At 40.7% G+C, this 27,120-nt stretch overlaps 1 protein-coding gene across 1 annotated transcript; it reads left to right on the forward strand.

The window, feature by feature from the left end:
- The first annotated feature begins 7,417 nt into the window (after window positions 1–7,417).
- Window positions 7,418–26,402, forward strand: slc27a2 (solute carrier family 27 member 2). Its single transcript, XM_029751796.1, has 10 exons — window positions 7,418–8,029; window positions 11,921–12,130; window positions 14,878–15,036; window positions 15,359–15,483; window positions 18,071–18,265; window positions 18,424–18,514; window positions 19,073–19,271; window positions 19,481–19,578; window positions 21,228–21,358; window positions 25,713–26,402. The coding sequence occupies exons 1-10, from the start codon at window positions 7,552–7,554 to the stop codon at window positions 25,887–25,889; spliced, it is 1,863 nt and encodes a 620-aa protein (XP_029607656.1). The 5' UTR covers window positions 7,418–7,551; the 3' UTR covers window positions 25,890–26,402.
- Window positions 26,403–27,120: the final 718 nt, after the last annotated feature.

Raw genomic sequence — 27,120 nt, forward strand, 5'->3', positions numbered from 1 at the left:
GTGGTGGGGGGAAAAAAATACTCGATTCTCATACTTGAGTAAAAATATAAAGATACCTTAAACATCTAGGGGTTCCGCTAGCGGAACGCCTCGCCAATATCCAATGACAGAGCGTGGCGCGAAATACAAAAACCTCAAAAATCCAATAATTTCAATTTTTCAAACATATGACTATTTTACACCATTTTAAAGATAAGACTCTCGTTAATCTAACCACATTGTCGGATTTCAAAAAGGCTTTACAGCGAATGCAAAACATTAGATTATGTTAGAGTACATAGCCAAAAATAAACACACAGCCATTTTCCAAGCAAGCATATATGTCACAAAAACCCAAAACACAGCTAAATGAAGCACTAACCTTTGATGATCATCATCAGATGACACTCCTAGGACATTATGTTATACAATACATGCATGTTTTGTTCAATCAAGTTCATATTTATATCAAAAAACAGCTTTTTACATTGGCGTGTGATGTTCAGAAAATGTATTCCCACCGAAAACTTCCGGTGAATTTACTAAATTACTCATCATAAACGTTGACAAAATACATAACAATTATAGATACAGAACTCCTTTATGCAATCGCTATGTCAGATTTTAAAATAGCTTTTCGGCGAAAGCATATTTTGCAATATTCTGAGTACATAGCTCAGCTATCACGGTGAGCTATTTTGACACCCGCCAAGTTCGGGGCACACTAAACTCAGAATTATTATTAGAAAAATTGTATTACCTTTGCTGATCTTCGTCAGAATGCACTCCCAGGACTGCTACTTCCACAAGAAATGTTGTTTTTGTTCCAAATAATCCATAGTTATGTCCAAATACCTCCGTTTTGTTCGTGCGTTCAGGTCACTATCCAAAGGGTAACGCGCGAGCGCATTTCGAGACAAATTCAAAATTCCAGAACTCAGACATAATTAACAAACAAAGCATGTGTGTTTAGTGAGTCTGCCAGATCAGAGGCAGTAGGGATGACCAGGGATGTTCTCTTGATAAGTGTGTGAATTAGACAATTTTCTTGTCCTGCTACGCATTCAAAATGTACTTTTGGGTGTCGGGAAAATATATGGAGTAAAAAGTACATTTTCTTTAGGTATGTATTAAAGTAAAAGTTAATTTAAAAAAAAAAAGAAATACCCCCCAAAAAACGACTTAACCTCTACAGCAAGGGTCGGCTATTCCAGTCCTCGGGAGCCTGATTGGTGTCAGTTTTTCCCCAGCTCCAGCTAACACACCTGACTCCAATAATCAACTAATCATGATCTTTAGTTAAAAATGCAATTAGTTTAAATCAGGTGTGTTTGCTAGGGCTGGGGAAGTGTGACACCTATCAGGCCCTCGAGGACTGGAGTTGCCCACCCCTGCTGTACGGGATCAGTGTCCCTAAACCAGGACAGTTGTTGCTCAATATGCGACAATGTGACTAGAATGATGTCGTAAACAGCCAACTTTCCGGGACATAGACATGTCTTATATGGGCAGAAAGCTTAAATTATTGTAAATCTAACTGCAGTGTCCAATTTACAGTAGCTATTACAGAAAAAAAATACCATGCTATTGTTTGAGGATAGTGCACAACAACAAAACACTTATCACGGCAACTGGTTTGATACATGCACCTCTGAAGGTAAAAATAATGTACTTACATTCAGTAATCTTGCTCTGATTTGTCATCCTGAGGGTCCCAGAGATAAAATGTAGAATAGTTTTGATAAAATCCATTTTAATATTCAAATGTAGGAACTGGTTTCTACAGGTAAACCGCTGCTGATCCCAGCCTATGGAATTAAAGTGAGGCTTTTATTGCTCTATCTAATTCATGCTGATAAAAAAATATATAAATCCATAGGCCTAATGGACACATGCTCAAACTCACACACTTTTGATAGGCTTAAAGGGGCAATCTGTAGTTTCTACATCCATTTTTGGACTTATAAATTATATATCCATTGATTGTTGAAGAATATAACTTAGAAATGCCTCCTGAGTTTAGTTCAACTCTCACATTCCATCAGAACCCAAAATATAAGCTTGTTTTACTCCAATGTATGTAAACAATGTAAATGTTAACACACTGTATAGCCTCAAAACATGATTCAAACTATAATGTTTATCATAGATGGTCAGTCCTTGCATCCATAGCTCTGCCTATTAATCTGAGAGTGGTTACATTTGTCCAGGCCCATCCCTCAGCTTTTTTACCAAAACAGAGGCGGGGGCGACTATTTTATTATTGTTTCATCTGTGGATTTGCTCTTTAAACAGCTGCATATTATCAAGATATCAAAGTGTCACCAATTAAAGGGTAAACAAGAGGCCTGTAGCAAATGCAGCATATGGCATTCATTTATCACATGTAAATAGCACTTTTCAGTAGTGCTCAAATCCATTCAATGAGAATCAATGAGCCCAATCAGTCCTCCATGACAACACAATCATAAACAACAGAGTAGGGCTGGCTAATAAGTCCTTAGTTTTGGGGTCATGCTCAGGTAAAACAATTTGGCTAATCTATACTTCCATATTTCCAAGTCCTATTCTTGAAGATCAAGGGGTATAACATGTATTGGAATGAGTGGAAGTCTGATAGACTTTTGGTTTTTAATGTAAAGATATAATTTATTATTATGTGTAGTAGAAAGCGATGGGTTGGAAGAACATTGAATAGTCCTGCAGTGTACAGCTACACATCAGGAACAAGAGGCAGGCCACCGCTCGCAGCATCTCATTGTTAATGTCGTTGGAACGGCACATGGTATTTTGAAAAGCACATAATGAAAACTGTTGTTACGCCTATGTGAAGGCTACATACATAAGTACTTTACATGCATAACACATTCATAAGCAGTACATACAGTATATTTTGCGTTGTAGATATGTGATAGTAGAGTAGTGGCCTTAGGGCACACACTTAGTGTGTTGTGAAATGTAATGTAAACTGGTGTAACTGCCTTAATGTTGCTGGACCCCAGCAAGAGTAGCTGCTGCCTTGGCAGGAGCTAATGTGGATCATTAATAAATACAAATACTATACCGGCACTCTCAAACTACATACCTGCCTATGCCAGAACATACTTGGTAATGATTCAGGTAACACCTTCCTCTAGCTTTTCCAACTCTGTTAGCTGGCACCAGATGTATTTGACCAGTTTCAGTTTGCATTAAGAAATCTGAGCTGAAAAGACATTATGTGAGCCAGAACAGAACATGTCAGCCTGATAAGTGTGTGAAGAGGTCATGTGTCCTTTTCTTTACCTTTTGAACTGGATCATCATAACTGATTATTGGCATATCTGACTTCCTGGAACTGTCTCTCACCGGTGTTCTACTAATGAAGGATCGGTGATGATCTGGGGGGTCCTTCAGCAAGGCTGGAATCGGGCAGATTTGTCTTTGTGAAGGACGCATGAATGAAGCCACCATACAAGGTTGTCCTGGAAGAAAACTTGCTTCCTTCTGCTCTGACAATATTCCCCAACTCTGAGGATTGGTTTTTCCAGCAGAACAATGCTCCATGCCACACAGCCAGGTCAATCAAGGTGTGGATGGAGGACCACCAGATCAAGACCCTGTCATGGCCAGCCCAATCTCCAGACCTGAACCCCATTGTAGCTGGAGGGCCACCAGACCCTGTCATGGCCAGCCCAATCTCCAGACCTGAACCCTGTTGAAAACCTCTGGAATGTGATCAAGAGGAAGATGGATGGTCACAAGCCATCAAACAAAGCAGAGTTGCTTGAATTTTTGCACCAGGAGTGGAATAAAGTCACCCAACATCAATGTGAAAGACTGGTGGAGAGCATGCCAAGACGCATGAAAGCTGTGATTGAAAATCAGGGTTATTCCACCAAATATTGATTTCTGAACTCTTCCTAAGTTAAAACATTAGTATTGTGTTGTTTAAAAATGAAAACGAACTTATTTTCTTTGCATCATTCGAGGTCTTACAACACAGCATCTTTTTTTGTTATTTTGACCAGTTGTCATTTTCTGCAAATAAATGCTCGAAATGACAATATTTTTATTTGGAATTGGGGAGAAATGTCAGTAGTTTATAAAATAAAACGAAAATGTTAATTTTACCCAATGACATACCTATAAATAGTAAAACCAGAGAAACTGATCATTTTTTCCAGAACGCATATATATATATATATATATACGTACACACACTCTACCGGTCAAAGGTTTTAGAACTCCTACTCATTCAAGGTTTTTCTTTATTTTTATTATTTTCTATATTGTTGAATAATATTGAAGACATTGAAACTATGAAATAACACATATGGAATCATGTAGTAATCAAAAAAGTGTTAAACAAATCAAAATGTATTTTATAGTTGAGATTCTTCAAATAGCCACCCTTTGCCTTGATGACAGATTTGCACTCTTGGCATTCTCTCAACCAGCTTCATGAGGTAGTCACCCGGAATGCATTTATTTTAACAGGTGTGCCTTCTTAAAAGTTAATTTGTGGAATTTCTTTCCTTAATGCGTTTGAGCCAATCAGTTGTGTTTGTGACAAAGTGTGGGGGGGGGGGGGGGGGGGTATACAGAAGATAGCCCTATTTGGTAAAAGACCAAGTCCATATTATGGCAAGAACAGCTCAAATAAGCAAATAGATACGACAGTCCATCATTACTTTAAGACATGAAGGTCAGTCAATGCGGAAAATTTCAATAACTTCTAAAGTTTCTTCAAGTGCAAAAACCATCAAGCGCTATGATGAGACTGGCTCTCATGAGAACCACCACAGGAAAGGAAGTCCCAAAGTTACCTCTGCTCTAGAGGATAAGTTCATTAGAGTTACCAGTCTCACAAATTGCAGCCCAAATAAATGCTTAGTAAGTAACAGACATAACATCAACTGTTCAGAGAAACCACTACTAAAGGACACCAATAAGAAGAGACTTGCTTGGGCCAAGAAACTTGAGCAATGGACATTAGACCGGTGGAAATTTGTCCTTTGGTCTGGAGTCCAAATTGGAAAGTTTTGGTTCCAACCGCCGTGTCTTTGTGAGACGTGGTGTGGGTGACCAGATGATCTCCACATGTGTATTTCCCACCGTGAAGCATGGAGGAGGAGGAGTGATGGTGTGGGGGTGCTTTGCTGGTGACACTGTCTGATTTATTTCGAATTCAAGGCACACTTAACCAGCATGGCTACCACAGCATTCTGCAGCGATACGCCATCCCATCTGGTTTGGGCTTAGTGGGAATATCATCTGAATTCAACAGGACAATGACACAACACACCTCCAGGCAGTGTAAGGGCTATTTTACCAAGAAGGAGAGTGATGGAGTGCTGCGTCAGAGACCTGGCTTCCACAATCCCCCGACCTCAACCAAATTGAGATGGTTTGGGATGAGTCGGACCGCGGAGTGAAGGAAAAGCAGCCAACAAGTGCTCAGCCTATGTGGGAACTCCTTCAAGACTGTTGGAAAAGCATGGTTGAGAGAATGCCAAGAGTGTGCAAAGCTGTCATCAAGGCAAAGGGTGGCTATTTTGAAGAATCTCAAATAAAAAATATACTTTGATTTGTTTAACACTTTTTTGCTTACTACAGGATTCCATATGTGTTATTTCATAGTTTTGATGTCTTCGCTATTGTTTTACAATGTAGAAAATAGTAAAAAATAAAGAAAAACCCTTGAATGAGTAGGTGTTCTAAAACTTCTGACCGGTAGTGTATATATATATTTTTTGGGGGGTAGATCGGCTTTAATATTGCAGATTGTGGCTTCCATCAATGTAATTGTTTGCATCACTTCCAATCCCCCATATTTTTGTAAATATATATACAGTACCAGTCAAAAGTTTTGACACACTTACTCATTCAAGGGTTTTTCTTTATTTTCCTATTTTCTACATTGGAATCATGTAGTAACCAAGAAAGTGTTAAACAAATCAAAATATATTTGAGATTTGAGATTCTTCAAGGTAGCCACCTTTTGCCTTGATGCCAGCTTTGCAGACTCATGGCATTCTCTCAACCAGCTTCTTGAGGTAGTCACCTGGAATGCATTTCAATTAACAGGTGTGCCTTAATTTAATTTGTGGAATTTCTTTACTTCTTAATGCATTTGAGCCAATCAGTTGTGTTGTGGCAAGGTAGGGGTAGTATACAGAAGATAGCCCTATTTGGTAAAAGTCTATATTGAAGAATAGTTTTTCTAACTGCACATTTTGCATTATATCAATGAGGCTCTACTAGGCTACTCTACTGTCTACTGAATCAGGCTCTACTATGTACTGAATCAGGCTCTACTATGCTACTCTACTGAATCAGGCTCTACTATGTTCCTCTACTGTCTACTGAATCAGGCTCTACTATGTTCCTCTACTGTCTACTGAATCAGGCTCTACTATGCTCCTCTACTGTCTACTGAATCAGGCTCTACTATGTTCCTCTACTGTCTACTGAATCAGGCTATACTGTCTACTGAATCAGGCTATACTATCTACTGAATCAGGCTCTACTATGCTCCTCTACTGTCTACTGAATCAGGCTCTACTATGCTCCTCTGTCTACTGAATCAGGCTCTACTATGTTACTCTACTATCTACTGAATCAGGCTCTACTATGTTCCTCTACTGTCTACTGAATCAGGCTCTACTATGTTCCTCTACTATCTACTGAATCAGGCTCTACTATGTTCCTCTACGAATCAGGCTCTACTATGTTCCTCTACTGTTTACTGAATCAGGCTCTACTATGTTCCTCTACTGTCTACTGAATCAGGCTCTACTATGTTCCTCTACTGTCTACTGAATCAGGCTCTACTATGTTCCTCTACTGAATAAGGCTCTACTATGTTCCTCTACTGAATCAGGCTCTACTATGTTCCTATACTGTCTACTGAATCAGGCTCTACTATTTTCCTCTACTGTCTACTGAATCAGGCTATACTATCTACTGAATCAGGCTCTACTAGGCTCCTCTACTGTCTACTGAATCAGGCTCTACTAGGCTATATTACTGTCTACAACAACATATGTACATATGGCATAATGAATATTATCTCACAACTTGAGGGTTACATTCACAAGGGTCTTTCATAAGTCTTATCCAATCAGTGCTGAACTACTGGTTGGATGATGTGCCCGCCCACTAGGCTCGCTCAAAGGTTGTTACAGGGCATTGGTTGCCATATTCTTTCTGTGTTGAATGACGTTTGTAAATGGTATTTCCAGCTACTTGTCAATAACATACGATTATCATTATATATAATAGCAATGAATATCAGCTGTTTATTTTAATATGAGCCATAGGTACATAATTCTTGATTTAATCATTTTTTCCCCCGTGTGAAATAACAGTTCAAATGTTTAAAAAGGTCAATCTGGCAACCCACAGGGGGAGGAATTAGGGAGAACATATACACCGCCCACTGCACTCGGGCTGCTTGTTATGCGAGGTCGGGATTTCGGATTGAACTTTGCCACCCATTTATCACTTTATAACGTTCCGTTGTTTGGAGGTAGGTCTAAAACCTTTTAATTCTCAGCGGCACAAGCGTCTGTAAACCGCAGTTACAAGATGTACATTTGGTTTACAATCATAGCCGGATTGGCAGTTTTGCCCTTTCTTCTGAAAACGTTATTCGACCCATACTTTGGTCAAGATTGTTCATATATCTTCAAAGCAATCAAACTTGGAATCAGGCTGCAAATATACAAAAAGAAAAATCCTTTCTATAGCATTTTGGACTGCTTTTTGGACACGGTGAAGAAACAACCGAATAAAACGTTCCTGCATTTTGAGGGGACATCCCATTCTTACATCGAGGTGGATAAACAGAGTAACAAGGTTGCCAGAGCATTGAATACTCACGCTAATGTAAAAGAGGGGGACACGGTAGCTCTCTTTATGGGGAACGAACCCTCTTACGCGTGGATTTGGCTGGGCCTGGCCAAACTGGGCTGTGCAACCGCTCTGCTAAACTTCAACATAAGGTCTAAATCTCTGCTACACTGTTTCTCATGCTGTGGGGCCAGAGTGATCATTGCAGCGGCAGGTAAGGATTCCACTATATTCACCCGTTTGCATCAGTTTCAATGTGGGACTTTTATTTTTAAGGCGACCCTACTATCCCACTGTTTGCTTACGCTAATGTTGTTCACGACACACACGCGTAGGTAAGGGATAGGGTCGGGTTGTCACTAGTAACCACGGCCACAAAGCCATAATTATGGCTAAACTCCGCATATTTCTACAATTTCTCTTTATTCAAAATATGATTTGAAACCTAACCTTACCACACTGCTAACTTTATGACTAACATTAAATTAAGACCAAAATTAAACATAGCCAATTGAGACTTTGGGGCTGAGGTAAGTAGTGAAAAGTTTGGGGTGCATGTTTTTCTAGACTACTAGGCCCTAGTCTAGGGGTCGGCCTGCAGCATATAGATTTCAAAAACCCCAAACAGCAAACATTATACTAGTGTGTTCCTTTAGTAAGACTGACTCTCACGTTAAACTACTTGAAATCAGAAATGTGTTCGCCATAGTGGTACCCGGGTCAGTTGCTTGTTCACCCACAACCGCTCCCAGTAGCCGTAGCTAATAAATAACCCGTCCACAACCGAAATCTGAAACCTTTAACCACTGATATAGAAAATACACTTTAGACTAGTCAAAGACTCCGGAGTGATTTATTTTTCAAGGGGTGCATGATTTCTTTTTCTTCTGTCTGACTTTATATATGTTTCTGTTTATAATTTCCGACATTTGTGTAGGCTATTTGTTAGTCAACTTCTCTTCTGTCATTATACAGTATTGTAACGACCCTGGGTTTATTAGCACGGATATCGACTCTGCCATTTGAGCATGCTTTTGCTGCACAGTCGATAGCGCGCCGGACTTCGGGCTAGAAGGTCGAGGGTTCGAGACCTGCTCCCTCGGAACCTGCTGTTTCATTACAATATGTTGCCACAGAAGATTAAATAAACCATTTGCTCACCAGATTAATAGAAGGAAAACTGCAATCTAATTGACAAAGGAAAAATGTTCTGTTAACTTTCGCGGAGAAAATATGTTTAGGGACTGGAGAGATTTTTTTAAATGACCTCAGTTTGACCGGTTGTAAGGAAATATAACGCTTTGAAAAACGACCCAACATGTTTCTGATACATTTTCAGTTCGGCTTGGATGTATATTTTGTGGTTAAAATACTGCTTTTAAAGATAGTAGAGGTGCTATATCTGAGCGGTAATATTCTCCAGATGCTGAAATAAATACGATTTCTCCACTCCTGTTCCCGAGTAAACATTTATTACATTTGATGTATAATTTTACTGCAAGAAATGTTTAATTCTGCAGGAGTTAATATTAAGACTATGTAAGAGGTTAATAGACCCACAGTCAGTGTCCAGATTTCAGTTTCCATTTAACCCATCTGAACAGTAGGCTACAGTTCAGTTACAGTTCACTTGAAGTTCCCCATCTTGTGACTGTGGAATGTGTATAGTGCCTCACAATCATCACACATACCATAACCAGTACTGATATCAACTTCTTTTGACCTATTAACCAAATCAACTCTCCATTTCTCAGCTTTTCTCTTATTGGATTAAACTCCGACATTGTCCTGTTTGCCTCCCACGTATTGAAGTAAACTTTTCCGCCGTTCTCAAAAGCAATTGGCGTGAAGGCGATTTGCCTGACTTACAGTTAGGGAGCGGTCGAAATGTACACTTTTTACCCAGAGGAAAATGGGGGAGGGTCATCATTTTTCAATTTCAGTTATTTGGGAGGGTTTAGTATTTTAACATTTCGTCCAGGGGAGGATGATGTAATTTGTAATCGGTTAACACACTTAACACAGTGGTGAATCTAAACGCTGGCGGTAGGCTATAGGTTGGGGGGTGTGTCTGTTTTTGTTTTAGCTTTTCCACTGCGGCTCCCGAGTGGCGCAGTGGTGTAGATGTACTGCATCTCAGTGCAAGAGGTGTCACTACAGTCCCTGGTTTGATTCCAGGCTGTATCACATCCGGACGTTTTTGGGAGTCCCATAGGGCAGCGCACAATTGGCCCAGCGTCGCCCGGGTTTAGGCGTCATTGTAAATAATAATTTGTTCTTAACTGACTTGCTTAGTTAAATAAAAAAATACAAAAAAATCCGGAGCAGTGCTGGCGGTGGCGTGAAAGGGCTGGGCTGTACGTGGTCCCTCACTGGCCAATCAGAACGTGCTCCATGACTAAACATGTGGTTGTTTCCAGTTGTTTATGGTCTTTTATGTGTTGCCATGGAATCAACTCCAATTCCAATGTTAGTCCGTTAAACAAACTATAACGGTTTACAGAAACGAAATGACAAAATGTAGACCCATCCCATCTTTGCTAAATATGTTAACTTGAACCAGTTTGCAGTCAACATTATTCTAAGTAATTGAATTGGATTCAATTTGGAAATATGTACATAAAATTAGCACGGATGTAATTGACATTACTACGAAGCGGCAGCCGTGGAGATGGACAACGCAGGGGTGGTGAAAGTAGGCTAATTCATTTAAACAGTCTTCATTTTAATTTGACTTTAGGCTACTAACAACAAGAGGGTTTTGTGTTGGGAGTCTATTTCTTCCTATTCAAGCAATAAGAGGTAGGCCTAACTGTTTGACAGACAAAATTATAGTCTCTATCCATAGATTTTTCAGCCAATTCCGTCAGTCACCATGTACTCCTTAAATATATGTGTCAGTGAGTGAAGGGCTTGGTGTGTTAAGTTAAAACCAGGACTAGAAACAAGCTGTAAAATGGAAAGACGTGACTCCGATATCTTTGCTTTGTCTCTATAATAGATCTGCGCTACAGCCTTCTATAGCGGAGGACACAACAAACTGTACTGGTGGGAAGTAATGTGTGATTCTGTCACTATCAATTGATGTTAAACAACATACTAACTCTAAATCAGACAGGAGCAAGCCAGGTAGCCCAGGAAGACGGAACGAAAACACATTATTTAGGTTCTATTGTTGATGTTATTAGTATATTAACTTTATTGTTGTTATTATTATCGTTATTGTTATTATTATCATTATTATTGTTATCTTTATTATTATTTTTTAAGAAATAAATTGTGAAGCATTTTAGACATGCTACAGTCTGGCAGGAGCGCTCAGGATTTCAACAACATGCCTATACATTTCAAATGTAGGCTGTATAAAATAAAACAATGACTTAAAATGACATAATAAAGAATTCACTTTTAGAAACACATGTTTGTCCAGTCTTTGGTTTGAGGATCATGCGGTGAGCTATGCATGCCTAGGTTTGGCCAGTCTATTAGGAATGTATAAGGAATGTATTCTACTGGGAATGTATTCTATTGGAATGTTTAATACTGTATTCTATAAGCAATGTATTCTACTAGGAATGTAACATAAGCCTCAATGTGGCACGTCACTCATGGTTGATCTGCTGAGGGGCTGACAGCAAGACATAGAATGTTCTGGAATGTAGTGTAGATACCCCAGGCTCCACGTGTTGCATTTCTTAATGGAGGACCTGAACATAATTACTAATAATTTATAGACTGCAAGTTGACTGGAAGAAGCCCAAACATGTATTTGACTAAAACATAATTTCAAACCTTGCTTACATCTGTATACGATCATATATATATATATATATATCTATTATGAAAGGAAGTATATTGGAACAGATTTCCAAAATTAAAATCAGTTGAAGCTGATTTGCTGATGTTTTTAGTATTTTATGTCCAACAAAATAAAAAACATCTCAGAAAACTTGGGGGGCCAAATAAAATCACCTCTAGGCCACCAGTTGAGGAACCTGGTCTAAGGAGTTGAGAGTAACATCACCTGCCTGTCTCTCACTCTCTGTGTCTCTCTACGTGTGTCTCTCTCTCTCTCTCTCTCTCTCTCCTTCCCTCTATCCTACAGAGCTGAAAGGGGCAGTGGAGGAGGTTCTCCCTACACTAAAACAGCAGGGTATCTCTGTATACCTCCTGTCAGAGGAGTGCAGTGTAGAAGGCATCAACCCCCTCTCAGAACATATCGCCCAGGCCTCAGACACTCCCCTGTCAGCTGACTTCAGGGCCAACATCACCAGCAAGAGCCCTGCACTCTACATCTACACCTCAGGAACCACTGGTAAGAACCTCAGTCCTCCACTACACCTCAGGAACCACTGGTAAGAACCTCAGTCCTCCACTACACCTCAGGAACCACTGGTAAGAACCTCAGTCCTCCACTACACCTCAGGAACCACTGGTAAGAACCTCAGTCCTCCACTACACCTCAGGAACCACTGGTAAGAACCTCAGTCCTCCACTACACCTCAGGAACCACTGGTAAGAACCTCAGTCCTCCACTACACCTCAGGAACCACTGGTAAGAACCTCAGTTCTCCACTACACCTCAGGAACCACTGGTAAGAACCTCAGTCCTCCACTACACCTCAGGAACCACTGGTAAGAACCTCAGTCCTCCACTACACCTCAGGAACCACTGGTAAGAACCTCAGTCCTCCACTACACCTCAGGAACCACTGGTAAGAACCTCAGTCCTCCACTACACCTCAGGAACCACTGGTAAGAACCTCAGTCCTCCACTACACCTCAGGAACCACTGGTAAGAACCTCAGTCCTCCACTACACCTCAGGAACCACTGGTAAGAACCTCAGTCCTCCACTACACCTCAGGAAACACTGGTAAGAACCTCAGTCCTCCACTACACCTCAGGAAGCACTGGTAAGAACCTCAGTTCTCCACTACACCTCAGGAACCACTGGTAAGAACCTCAGTCCTCCACTACACCTCAGGAACCACTGGTAAGAACCTCAGTCCTCCACTACACCTCAGGAACCACTGGTAAGAACTTCAGTCCTCCACTACACCTCAGGAACCACTGGTAAGAACCTCAGTCCTCCACTACACCTCAGGAACCACTGGTAAGAACCTCAGTTCTCCACTACACCTCAGGAACCACTGGTAAGAACCTCAGTTCTCCACTACACCTCAGGAACCACTGGTACGAACCTCAGTCCTCCACTACACCTCAGGAACCACTGGTAAGAACCTCAGTCCTCCACTACACCTCAGGAACCACTGGTAGGCACCTTGGTCCTTCTCTACACCTCAGTCCTCTTTTACACCTCAAGAACCACTGGTACCACTCCTTCCAGCCCTGGGACTGGGGCTGGAAGGAGCTGGGGATTAGAGGTTGACCGATTATGATTTTTCAACGCCGATACCGAAACCGGTTATTGGAGGACCAAAAAAAGTTGGTACCGATTAAATCGGCCAAATTTTATATATATATTTGTAATAATGACAATTACAACACTACTGAATGAACACTTATTTTAACTTAATATAATACATCAATAAAATCAATTTAGTCTCAAATAAATAATGAAACATGTTTAATTTGGTTTAAATAATGCAAAAACAAAGTGTTGGAGAAGAAAGTAAATGTGCAATATGTGCCATATAAAAAAGCTAACGTTTAAGTGCCTTGCTCAGAACATATGAAAGCTGGTGGTTCCTTTTAACATGAGTCTTCAATTTTCCCTGGTAAGAAGTTTTAGGTTGTAGTTATTATAGGACTATTTCTCTCTATACCATTTGTATTTCATATAGCTTTGACTATTGGATGTTCTAATAGGTACTTTAGTATTGCCAGCCTAATCTCGGGAGTTGATAGGCTTGAAGTCATAAACAGCACAATGCTTGATGCACAGCGAAGAGCTGCTGGCAAACGCAGTAAAGTGCTGTTTGAATGAATGCTTACGAGTCTGCTGATGCCTACCACCGCTCAGTCAGACTGCTCTATCAAATCATAGACTTAATTATAATAAAACAAACAGAAATACGAGCCTTAGGTCATTAATATGGTCGAATACGGAAACTATCATTTCGAAAACAAAACGTTTATTATTTCAGTGAAATACGGAACCGTTCTGTATTTTATCTAACGGGTGGCATCCCTAAGTCTAAATATTGCTGTTATATTGCACAACCTTCAATGTTATGTCATAATTATGTACAATTCTGGCAAATTAATTACAGTCTTTGTTAGGAAGAAATGGTCTTCACACAGTTCGCAACGAACCAGGAGGCCCAAACTGCTGCATATACCCTGACTCTGCTTGCACAGAACGCAAGAGAAGTGACACAATTTCCCTAGTTAAAAGAAATTCATGTTAGCAGGCAATATTAACTAAATATGCAGGTTTAAAAATATATACTTGTGTATTGATTTTAAGAAAGGCATTGATGTTTATGGTTAGGTACACATTGGTGCAACGATTGTGCTTTTTTCGCGAATGCGCTTGTTAAATCATCCGTTTGGCGAAGTAGGCTGTGATTCAATGACAAATTAACAGGCACCGCATCGATTATATGCAACGCAGGACAAGCTAGATAAACTAGTAATATCATCAACCATGTGTAGTTAACTAGTGATTATGTTAAGATTGATAGATTTTTAAAGATAAGTTTAATGCTAGCTAGCAGCTTACCTTGGCTCCTTGCTGCACTCGCATAACATGTAGTCAGCCTGCCACGCAGTCTCCTCGTGGAGTGCAATGTAATCGGCCATAATCGGCGTCCAAAAATGCCGATTACCGATTGATATGAAAACTTGAAATCGGCCCTAATTAATCGGCCATTCCGATTAATCGGTTGACCTCTACTGGGGATGGTTTCTGGAAAGGGCTCCTAGTCCCCTAATGGATCCATTTGGATGTAGGCTCTTCATGTAAATCTGAAAGAAGGATTTTGTTTTTGCTTGTACCTATTGAATTGTTTCCTGGGGATAGAATTTGTAATGCATACGTCATTCAATGCACTGTGTCTATTGTCTATAGATAACCCACTGTTCTATCTGACTGTAGGTCTACCTAAAGCGGCTCTGGTGACCCAGGAGAGGGTGTGGGCTGCGTCCTTTATCCAAGCCGTCTCAGGAGTGACATCCGAGGATGTGTTCTATATCAACCTGCCTCTCTATCACAGCGCCGGCTTCCTCATCGGACTCACTGGGGCCATTGAAAGGGGTAATGTTATGACTCTTATTTTGAAATGCTAGGAATGAGTTGTCAGATTGTTTATTTAACGTGTCAATGTGTTGGTATCTGCTCCCTATTCAAATAAGCCATACAGAATTGAGTAAAACTCAGAGCAGAGTGTATTGCTGAAGCCTTTAGACACATTAGTAGTTTTAACTACATTCCAGATAGGCGTTCGACATGTATCGTGTTGCACAGTGAAAAGATGACTTTGGTCTACTTTTAAAACATGTCTAAACAAGATGGTGTAAGTTAGTCAGGATATATGATTAAATACCCAATCTGTTACATCATCTGTCTCCTATACCAGGCATAACAGTTGTTCTGAGGACAAAGTTTTCAGCGTCTCAGTTCTGGGAGGACTGTAGGAAACATAATGTAACAGTGATGCAGTACATCGGAGAGACCATGAGATACCTCTGCAACACACCCATGGTAAAGGACACCTCGTCTAGGACACCGATCTTGTGTGGCTCAGTTGGTAGAGTATGGCGCTTGCAATGCCAGGGTTGTGGGTTCGGTTTCCCACGGGGGGGGGGGGGGACCAGTTTCCCAACGTTGAGAAAGGGGTGAATTTGGGAGCAGCATCATGTTGCAACTGCTTTCTGTACAGGGTCGTAGTTTCTTCACTAAATTAGATTTTCTAGTTGACCGACCCTCTATTTACACTACGGGTCAAAGGTTTTAGAACCCCTACTCATTCAAAGGTTTTAGAACCCCTACTCATTCAAAGGTTTTAGAACCCCTACTCATTCAAAGGTTTTAGAACCCCTACTCATTCAAAGGTTTTAGAACCCCTACTCATTCAAAGGTTTTAGAACTCCTACTCATTCAAAGGTTTTAGAACCCCTACTCATTCAAAGGTTTTAGAACTCCTACTCATTCAAAGGTTTTAGAACCCCTACTCAATCAAAGGTATTGGAACTCCTACTCATTCAAAGGTTTTAGAACCCCTACTCATTCAAAGGTTTTTCTTTATTTTTACTATTTTCTACAATGTAGAATAATAGTGAAGACATCGAAACTATGAAGTAACACATGGAATCATGTAGTAACCTAAAAAGTGTTAAACAAATCAAAATATATTTTATATTTGAGATTCTTCAGAATAGCCACCCATTGACTTGATGACAGCTTTGCACACTCTTGAAATTCAACCAGCTTCATGAGGAACTCACTTGCATTTCAATTAACAGGTGTGCCTTCTTAAAAGTTAATTTGTGGAATTTCTTTCCTTAATGCATTTGAGCCAATCAGTTGTGTTGTGGCAAGGTAGGGGTGGTATGCAGAAGATAGCCCTATTTGGTAAAAGACAAAGTCCATATTATGGCAAGAACAGCTCAAATAAGCAAAGAGAAACGACAGTCCATCATTACTTTAAGACATGAAGATCAATAAATATGGAACATTTCAAGAACTTTGAAAGTTTCTTCAAGTGCAGTTGCAAAAACCATCAAGCGCTATGATGAAACTGGCTCTCATGAGGACCGCCACAGGAAAGGAAGACCCAGAGATACCTCTACTGCAGAGGACAAGTTCATTAGAGTTACCAGCCTCAGAAATTGAGCCCAAATAAATTCTTCAGAGTTCAAGTAACAGACACATCTCAACATCAACTGTTCAGAGGAGACTGCGTGAATCAGGCCTTCATGGTCGAATTGCTGCAAAGAAACCACTTCTAAAGGACACCAATAAGAAGAAGAGACTTGCTTGGGCCAAGAAACATGAGTAATGGACATTAGACTGGTGGAAATGTGTCCTTTGGTCTGATGAGTCCAAATTTAAAATTTTTGGCTCCAACCGCCATGGCTTTGTGAGACGTGGTGCGGGTGACCAGATGATCTCCACATGTGTATTTCCCACTGTAAAGCATGGAGGAGGAGTTGTGGGGGTGCTTTGCTGGTGACACTGTCTGCGATTTATTTAGAATTGAAGGCACACTTAACCAGCATGTCTACCACAGCATTCTGCAGCGATACGCCATCCCATCTGGTTTGGGCTTATCATTTGTTTTTCAACAGGACAATGACCCAACACACTTCCAGGCTGTGTAAGGGCTATTTTACCAAAAAGGAGAGTGATGGAGTGCTGCATTAGATGACCTGGCCGCTACAATCACCCGACCTCAACCCATTTGAGATGGTTTGGGATGAGTTGGACTGCAGAGTGAAGGAAAAGCAGCCAACAAGTGCTCAGCATAAATGGGAACTCCTTCAAGACTGTTGGAAAAGCATTCCAGGTGAAGCTGGTTGAGAGAATGCCAAGCGTGTACAAAGCTGTCATCAAGGCAAAGGGTGGCTATTTGAAGAATCCCAAATATAAAATATATTTAGATTTGTTTAAAACTTTTTTGGTTACTACATGATTCCATATGTGTTATTTCATAGTTTTGATGTCTTCACTATTATTCTACAATGTAGAAAATAGTAAAAGAAAGAAAAACCCTTGAATGAGTAGGTGTTCTAAAACCTTTGACCGGTAGTGTACCTGCCAACTGTGAACTGTCTGGCTTTAGACACTCTGTGTGTTGTTTACAATACGATGTCTATCAAAGTTACTACTGTAGGGCTTCCGAGTGGCACAGCGGTCTAAGGCACTGCATCTCATTAGTTCGATTCCAGGCTGTATCACAACAATTGGCCCAGTGTCGTCCGAGTTAGGGTTTGGCCGGAGTAGGCCGTCATGGTAAATAAGCATTTGTTCTTAACTGACTTGCCAAGTTAAATAAATAAAGGTTAAATAAAGGTTAAATAAGAGTGTCTGCTAAATTACACATTTTTAGTATATGTAGTTAACTCCAGCATAATGCTGTACGACTACAGTTTTTATTTTAAAGTTACTGCCTTTGGTCTGTTATAAAAACTCAGATGACCTAGCAAAGTTAAATTGAACTGCTTTTAATTGGAGAAAATATATAGGAAAGGCTTCACCACCATGTAATGGATCCTTTCTGACCGCCGGCTGTGTCTATTGAGTGGAATATCATTTCACAGATCGCTCTTCGTCCCGTTTCTATTTTCAGAAAGACAACGAGAAGGACCATAAAGTGCGTATTGCCATCGGCAACGGGGCCCGTTCAGACATCTGGAGAGAGTTTCTGAATCGTTTTGGAGACATCGCTGTCAGGGAACTGTACGCTGCCACCGAGGGAAACATTGGCTTCATCAACTACACCAGCAAGATCGGAGTGGTTGGACGAGTCAACTTTCTCCACAGGGTAGGTAGTGATTTGACCTCAACACAATTAAACCAGGAGAACTACCCATGGATCACAGATGGATTCAAATCACTACCTGACGTGTAAATGATGTGCCTCCTTAACAGAAAATATATATATATATTTTTTTTGTTGTTGTAATTGTGTTTCACTTTCAGAGAATGTTCCCCTATACTTTGATCAAATTTGACATTGAAAAGGAGGAACCTGTTAGGAACTCCAAGGGTCTGTGTATCCAAGCAACGAAAGGTACCTTTTTTTTTTTTTCTTCTTTTCTGTTGACTTTTACCCCACTGACACAGAGTCTGAACTGTCTAGCTTTGGACACTGTAATACGATGTCTATCAAAGTTACTTTAGTTTAAGGCAGACTGTGACATGGATTGGGTCCAAGTCATTGCTTCATATTGTTGACAGTACAAAGTTGAGAAAGGGGTGAATTTGGGAGCAGCATCATGTTGCAACTGCTTTCTGTACAGGGTCGTAGTTTCTTCACTAAATTAGATTTTCTAGTTGACCGACACTCTATTTACCCACCAACTGTGAACTGTCTCGATTTGGACACTCTGTGACATGGATTGGGTCCTGCTTTATATTGTTGACAGAACAACATTTGCAATTAAGAACCTGGAGCCGTGTGTATCACACGTCTCAATAGGACTGCTTTATGGTCAGTTCTTGGATAACAATGCATACGTTTAAATTTACAGGGAGGCTGATCCCAGATCAGTGCTCCTTAGTCGCTTGATACATAGTTCTTAAAATAAATATTGGGAGCATCATTATCCTCATCTTCCTTTTTTTTTAGGTGAGGCTGGACTTTTGGTTGGAAAGATAACCAAGAGATCTCCCTTTGTTGGTTATGCTGGTAACGACCAGCAGACAGAGAAGAAGAGACTGAGAGACGTCTTACAGAAAGGTGACCTGTACTTCAACACTGGAGACCTGTTGAGGATCGATGAACAAAACTTTGTTCAGTTTCAGGATCGGGTTGGTGACACTTTCAGGTAGGCAGTACAGTTGACAAAATTCCCAGGTTTCCCAGAAATGCCAGTTGGAAAATCAGGAAATCTGGAAAACCTGGGGATTTTGGTAATAGGTATCAGACTTTTCCAACCCTACACAGTATGTTACTCAGGGTTCAAATTACACATCTCTTGGGGCTGCCAAACATCTCTTGCGGTTGACCAACATGGAAATATTTTTGTTATTTCAGGTGGAAAGGCGAGAATGTTGCTACAACTGAAGTGGCAGATATCCTCACAATGGTGGACTGCATCGAGGAGGCTAATGTATATGGCGTGAAAGTTGAAGGTAAATATGAATCTATATGGTCAGATTTAGGTTGTTAACAGCTACTAAGTTATAGGTTATTACTGACCACGTGTATTAGAGGTTATTGCTGACCGCGTGTATTAGAGGTTATTACTGACCGCGTGTATTAGAGGTTATTACTGACCGCGTGTATTAGAGGTTATTACTGACCGCGTGTATTAGAGATTATTACTGACCGCGTGTATTAGAGGTTATTACTGACCGCGTGTATTAGAGGTTATTACTGACCGCGTGTATTAGAGGTTATTACTGACCGCGTGTATTAGAGGTTATTACTGACCACGTGTATTAGAGGTTATTATTGACCACGTGTATTAGAGGTTATTACTGACCACGTGTATTAGAGGTTATTACTTATATTATGGGTTATTACTCACATGTATTATGGGTTATTACCTACAGCATGTATTATGGGTTATTACTCACATGTATTATGGGTTATTACCTACAACATGTATTATGGGTTATTACTTACAGCATGTATTATGGGTTATTACCTACAACATGTATTATGGGTTATTACTTACAGCATGTATTATGGGTTATTACAACATGTATTTTGAGATATCAGCTGATGTAAGAAGGGCTATATAAATACATTTGATTTGATGTATAATGGGTTATTACTTACAATATATATTATGGGTTATTATAAGAATTGTGTTTCCTGGCAAACAAATATAGGGCTTACAGTCGTTCTAAATTATAATCGTTTTAGTTTATAGGGTAGGTATTAATTTAAACACAGTAGATTTGTCTCTAGATAAGTTAGCTATTCGCTAGTAGGAGGCTATAAAATCAAAGGCAATAGACTGCTCATCCATACACATACAATAGACTACACATACAATAGACTACACATACAATAGACTACACATACAATAGACTACACATACAATAGACTACACATACAATAGACTACACATACAATAGACTACTCATACAATAGACTACTCATACAATAGACTACACATACAATAGACTACACATACAATAGACTACACATACAATAGACTACTCATACAATAGACTACTCATACAATAGACTACTCATACAATAGACTACACATACAATAGACTAGACTACACATACAATAGACTAGACTACACATACAATAGACTACACATACAATAGACTACACATACAATAGACTACACATACAATAGACTACACATACAATAGACTACACATACAATAGACTACTCATCCGTACTCATACAATAGACTACACATACAATAGACTACACATACAATAGACTACACATCACCCTGTGATGCATCCCAAATGGCATCCTATTCCCTGTAGAGAGCACTACTTCTGTCAAGGGCCTATAGGGCTCTGGGTGCCCTACATTGGGTGGCATTTGGTATGTGGGCTCCCGAGTGGCGCCGCGGTCTAAGGCACTGCATCTCAGTGCTAGAGGCGTCACACAAACCTTGGTTCGATTCCAGGGCTGTATCACAACCGGCCGTGATTGGGAGGAACCATAGGGTGGCGCACAATTGGCCCAGCGTCGTCCGGGTTAGGCCGTCATTGTAAATAAGAATTTGTTCTTAATAACTGACTTGCCTAGTTAAATAAAAGTTGAAAAAAAAGAAATGTAGGCTGAAAATTGTCTCTCTCCAGGTCATGAGGGGAGGATTGGAATGGCTGCTGTGAAGGTAGAAGAAGGGAAAGAGTTTGACGGCGCTAGCACCTTCAGCCAAGTAGCCAGCTACCTCCCTGCTTACGCAAGACCGCGCTTCATTAGAATACAGGTGAGCTTTACCCGACGTCGTTGAAAGTCAGCTCTGTTTGTTCTCATGATTTTTAAAATCAGTATAACTATCAAGGTCTTTTACTATTGAAATGTTCTTTTAAACATCTCTGTCATTCAAGTTGAAAAATCTGTTGTCTTGAATTATATTCAGCTCTTAAAATATATTTGTATACTGTTTACGGTTCTTTCGGAAAGTATTCAGACCCCTTCACTTTTTCCACATTTTGTTACAACCTAATTCTAAAATGGATTAAATATAAATTTTTTTTTGTTTTTATCATCAATCAACCCACAATGCTCCATTATGACAAAGTAGGTTTTAGACATTTTTAGAAATTTCTAAAAAATAAAAAACAGATACCTTATTTAAGTATTCAGACCGTTTGCTATGAGACTCGAAATTGAGAGAATGTTGGCCCCCAGTATGAGGTCCTGAGCACTCTGGAGCAGGTTTTGATCAATAATGTTTTGCAGATTTATTAAACATAAAAAACTGAAATATCCCATTTACATAAGCATTCAGACCCTTTACTCAGTACTTTGTTGAAGGCGATTACAGTCTGGTGTCTTTTTGGGTATGACGCTACAAGCTGGGCACACCTGTATTTGGGGGGTTTCTCCCATTCTTCTCTGCAGAGCTTCTCAAGCTCTGTCAGGTTGGATGAGAAACGTCGCTGCACAGCTATTTTCAGGTCTCTCCAGAGATGTTCGATCAGGTTCAAGTCCGGGCTCTGGCTCAGAGACTTGTCCTGAAACCACTCCTGCGTTGTCTTGGCTGTGTGTATAGGGTCGTTGTCCTGTTGGAAGGTGAAACTTCACCCCAGTCTGAGAACCTGCTCCAGAGCGCTCAGGATTTCTTGAAGGATCTCTATACTTTGCTCCGTTCATCTTTCCCTTGATCCTGAAAAGTCTCCCAGTCCCTGAAAAACATCCCCACAGTATGATGCTGCCACCACCACGCTTCACTGTAGGGATGGTGCCAGGTTTCCTCCGAACGTCACGCTTGGCATTCAGGCCAAAGAGTTCAATCTTGGTTTCATCAGACCAGAGAATATTGTTTCTTATGGTCTGAGAGTCCTTTAGGTACAGTTGAAGTCGGAAGTTTACATACACCTTAGCCAAATACATTTAAACTCAGTTTCACAATTCCTGACATTTAATCCTTGTAAAAATTCCCTGTTTTAGGCCAGTTAGGATCAGCACTTTATTTTTAGAATGTGAAATGTCAGAATAATAGTAGAGAGAATGATTTATTTCAGCTTTTATTTCTTTCATCACACTCAATTAGTATTTGGTTGCATTGCGTTTAAATTGTTTAACTTGGGTCAAACGTTTTGGGTAGCCTTCCACAAGCTTCCCACAATAAGTTGGGTGACTTTTGGCCCATTCCTCCTGACAGATCTGGTGTAACTGAGTCAGGTTTGTAGGCCTCCTTGCTCGCACACGCTTTTTAAGTTCTGGCCACAAATTTTCTATACGATTGAGGTCAGGGCTTTGTGATGGCCACTCCAATACCTTGACTTTGTTGTCCTTAAGCCATTTTGCCACAACTTTGGAAGTATGCTTGGGGTCATTGTCCATTTGGAAGACCCATTTGTGATGAAGCTTTAACTTCCTGACTGATGTCTTGAGATTGCTTCAATATATCCACATACTTTTCCTTCCTCATGATGCCATCTATTTTGTGAAGTGCACCAGTCCCTCCTGCAGCAAAGCACCCACAGAACATGATGCTGCCACCCCCGTGCTTCACGGTTGGAATGGTGTTCTTCGGCTTGCATGCCATCCCCTTTTTCCTTCAAACATAATGATGGTCATTATGGCCAAACAGTTCCAAAAAAATTCTGAGGTCTTCTGATTTTCCCATGATGTCAAGCAAAGAGGCACTGAAGGTAGGCCTTGAAATATATCCACAGGTACACCTCCAATTGACTCAAATGATGTCAATTAGCCTATCAGAAGCTTCTAAAGCAATGACATCAATTTCTGGAATTTTCCAAGCTGTTTAAAGGCACAGTCAACTTAGTGTATGTAAACTTCTGACCCTCTGGAATTGTGATACAGTGAGTTAAAAGTGAAATAATCTGTCTGTAAACAACTGTTAGAAAAATTACTTGTGTCATGCACAAGGTAGATGTCCTAACCGACTTGCCAAAACTATAGTTTGTTAACAAGAATTTTGTGAATCGGTTTAAAAATGAGTTTTAATGACTCCAACCTAAGTGTATGTAAACTTCCGACTTCAACTGTACCTTTTGGCAAACTCTAAGCGGGCTGTTATGTGCCTTTTACTGAGGAGTGGCTTCCATCTGGCCACTCTACCATAAAGGCCTGATTGGTGGAGTGCTGCAGAGATGGTTGTCCTTCTGGAAGGTTCTCCCATCTCCACAGAGAAACTCTGGAGCTCTGTCAGAGTGACCATCAGGTTCTCGGTCACCTCCCTGACCAAGGCTCTTATCCCTGATTGCTCAGTTTGGCCGGGCGGCCAGCTCTAGGAAAAGTCTTGGTGGTTCCAAACTTTCATTTACATATCGCAGTTACATAAATATTCACACCCTTGAGTCAATGAATGTTAGAAGCACCTCTGCCAAAGATGCTTCTAACATTCATTGACTCAAGGGTGTGAATATTTGTGTAAATGAGATATGTATTTGTAAGAAGTTTGGAACCACCAAGACTTCCTAGAGCTGGCTGCCCGGCCAAACTGAACAATCAGGAGATAAGAGCCTTGGTCAGGGAGGTGACCAAGAACCCGATGGTCCCTCTGCCAGAGCTCCAGCTTCCTCTGTGGAGATGGGAGAACCTTCAATAAACTCAATATTAGGAAGATGTACTTAATGTTTTGTACACTCTGTGTGTGTGTTTTAAACTCAGCAAAAAAAGAAACGTCTTCGCACTGTCAACTGCGTTGATTTTCAGCAAACTTGTGTAAATATTTGTATGAACATAAGATTCAACAACTGAGACATAAACTGAACAAGTTCCACAGACATGGAATAATGTGTCCCTGAAGAAGGGGGGTGGGTCAAAAAAAGGGGGGGGGGGGGGTAAAAAAAAAGTAAGAGTCAGTATCTGGTGTGGCCACCAGCTGCATTAAGTACTGCAGTGCATCTCCTCCTCATGGACTGCACCAGATTTGCCAGTTCTTGCTGTGAGATATTACCCCACTCTTCCACCAAGGCACCTGCAAGTTCCCGGACATTTCTGGGGGGAATGGCCCTAGCCCTATCCAATAGGTCCCAGACGTGCTCAATAGGATTGAGATCCGGGCACGGACAGAATGAGCAGTATGGCTGGTGGCATTGTCATGCTGGAGGGTCATGTCAGGATGAGCCAGCAGGAAGGGTATCACATGAAGGAGGAGGATGTCTTCCCTGTAATGCACAGCATTGAGATTGCCTACAATGACAACAAGCTCAGTCCGATGATGCTGTGACACACCGCCCCAGACCCTGACGGACCTTCCACCTCCAAATCGATCCTACTCCAGAGTCCAGACCACAGTGTAACGCCCATTTCTTCAATGATGAACGTGAATCTGACCATCACCCCTGGTGAGACAAAACAGCGACTCGTCAGGGAAGAGCACTTTTTGCCAGTCCTGTTTGGTCCAGCGACGGTGGGTTTGTGCCCAGAGGCGACGTTGTTGGCGGGGATGTCTGGTGAGGACCTGCCTTACAACAGGCCTACAAGCCCTCAGTCCAGCCTCTCTCAGCCTATTGCGGACAGTCTGAGCACTGATTAAGGGATTGTGCGTTCCTGATGTAACTCGGGCAGTTGTTGTTGCCATCCTGTACCTGTCTCGCAAGTGTGATGTTCGGATGTACCGATCCTGTGCAGGTGTTGTTACACGTGGTCTGCCACTGCGAAGATGATCAGCTGTCCGTCCTGTCTCCCTATAGCGCTGTCTTAGGCGTCTCACAGTACGGACATTGCAATTTGTTGCCCTGGCCACATCTGCAGTCCTCATGCCTCCTTGCAGCATGTCTAAGGCACGTTCATGCTGATGAGCAGGGACCCTGGGCATCTTTCTTTTAGTGTTTTTCAGAGTCAGTAGAAAGGCCTCTTTAGTGTCCTAAGTTTTCATAACTGTGACCTTAATTGCCTACCGTCTGTAAGCTGTTAGTGTCTTAACGACCATTCCACAGGTGCATGTTCATTCATTGTTTATGGTTCATTGAGCAAGCATGGGAAACAGTGTTTAAACCCTTTACAATGAAGATCTGTGAAGTTATTTGGATTTTTACGATTTATCTTTAAAAGACAGGGTACTGAAAAAGGGACGTTTCTTTTTTTGCTGTGTTTATATTCTTAAAATAATCTTAAATATATTCTTATGTATAACACTTAAGAGCTCCTTCGAGATGACGGGAACATTTAAGATGAAGAAAGTGACGTTGGTGGAAGAGGGCTTCAACCCAGCTGCGGTCCAAGATCCTCTGTACTTCCTAGATCCAGCTAAGAAAACATACGTACCACTCACTGAAGAGATATACTCCTCCATAAACACCAGAGAAATTAAGTTGTAAAAAAAAAAAATCATGGTAGCTAATTAATGGACAAAATCTGCATTAATTATTAAATGTCTAATGTTTAGACCTGGTTTCAAATACTATTTGATTATTTCATATACTTTTTCCTCTGTGCTTGCCTGGGTTAACGGACCAATAGAATAATCCCAAAATGGCAAACCACACCCGGCATTTGAATGATTTCCAATAGTATTTGGAGCAAGGTCTGCTGTTAACGTCGCATGTGTTATCAGATTACACGGGGGGATAATATTACATCATGATTCTGTACACTAACCCACTGTGTCTACTAATCTCAGGGAATAGATTTGAATTATAATTTTGAAACAAACCTGATCATGTTTAAAATGATGTATTTTTGGTCTTAACGAGACTTTATATTGTTTACAGTTATACATTATATTGTAGAGGGTACCAGCATCTGAAGGTGCTTGAAAACAAACTTGATATTTTGATGTGCAGTATATTGATTGTACTTTTTGAATGGTTAATAAAACTTATGAACCCAAATAATTTACTTGTCTTCTTCCTATACTAGATTGTGGACGACACTATAAACCCGATTTATGATATCAGGGCTCTATTCAATCCGTAACGCAGAAGCTCAGTGTTACTGAAATTTAACGGCAATGTTCCTGCGTTAGCCGAGACTGCATTCATGGTAAACGCTCCATAAATCGGCGCAATCGGGAATTACCTTTAAGTGAATATTGCACAATCTGTAACGCTTCAGCGATCCAGATTGAATAGAGGCCTTAATCTAAGTGCTGTGTCGTCAATACTGTAGTTCTGTGCTTTAATAGGTTGTCGGTTGCAGACTAGTGTTTTGATACAGTGGATGTATGTAACTACAACAGCCATAAAGTAGTGGGATATGAGATTGGTTTGAAGGCAGGCCACAGTAAATCTGGTCCTAGATCAGTTTAGAGGCAGGCCACAGTAAATCTGGTCCTAGATCAGTTTAAAGGCAGGCCACAGTAAATCTGGTCCTAGATCAGTTTAAAGGCAGGCCACAGTAAATCTGGTCCTAGATCAGTTTAGAGGCAGGCCACAGTAAATCTGGTCCTAGATCAGTTTAGAGGCAGGCCACAGTAAATCTGGTCCTAGATCAGTTTAAAGGCAGGCCACAGTAAATCTGGTCCTAGATCAGTTTAGAGGCAGGCCACAGTAAATCTGGTCCTAGATCAGTTTAAAGGCAGGCCACAGTAAATCTGGTCCTAGATCAGTT

Source organism: Salmo trutta, chromosome 4 (assembly GCF_901001165.1).
Source record: "Salmo trutta chromosome 4, fSalTru1.1, whole genome shotgun sequence".
Lineage (NCBI taxonomy): Eukaryota > Metazoa > Chordata > Actinopteri > Salmoniformes > Salmonidae > Salmo > Salmo trutta.

Excerpts from the sequence above, each read along its gene's own strand:
- slc27a2 (XM_029751796.1), top strand. The coding sequence starts at position 7,552 with ATGTACATTTGGTTTACAATCATAGCCGGATTGGCAGTTTTGCCCTTT. Across the intron at positions 12,131-14,877 it reads CTACACCTCAGGAACCACTG|GTCTACCTAAAGCGGCTCTG; the intron begins GTAAGAACCTCA and ends ATCTGACTGTAG. Across the intron at positions 19,272-19,480 it reads CGGGTTGGTGACACTTTCAG|GTGGAAAGGCGAGAATGTTG; the intron begins GTAGGCAGTACA and ends TTGTTATTTCAG.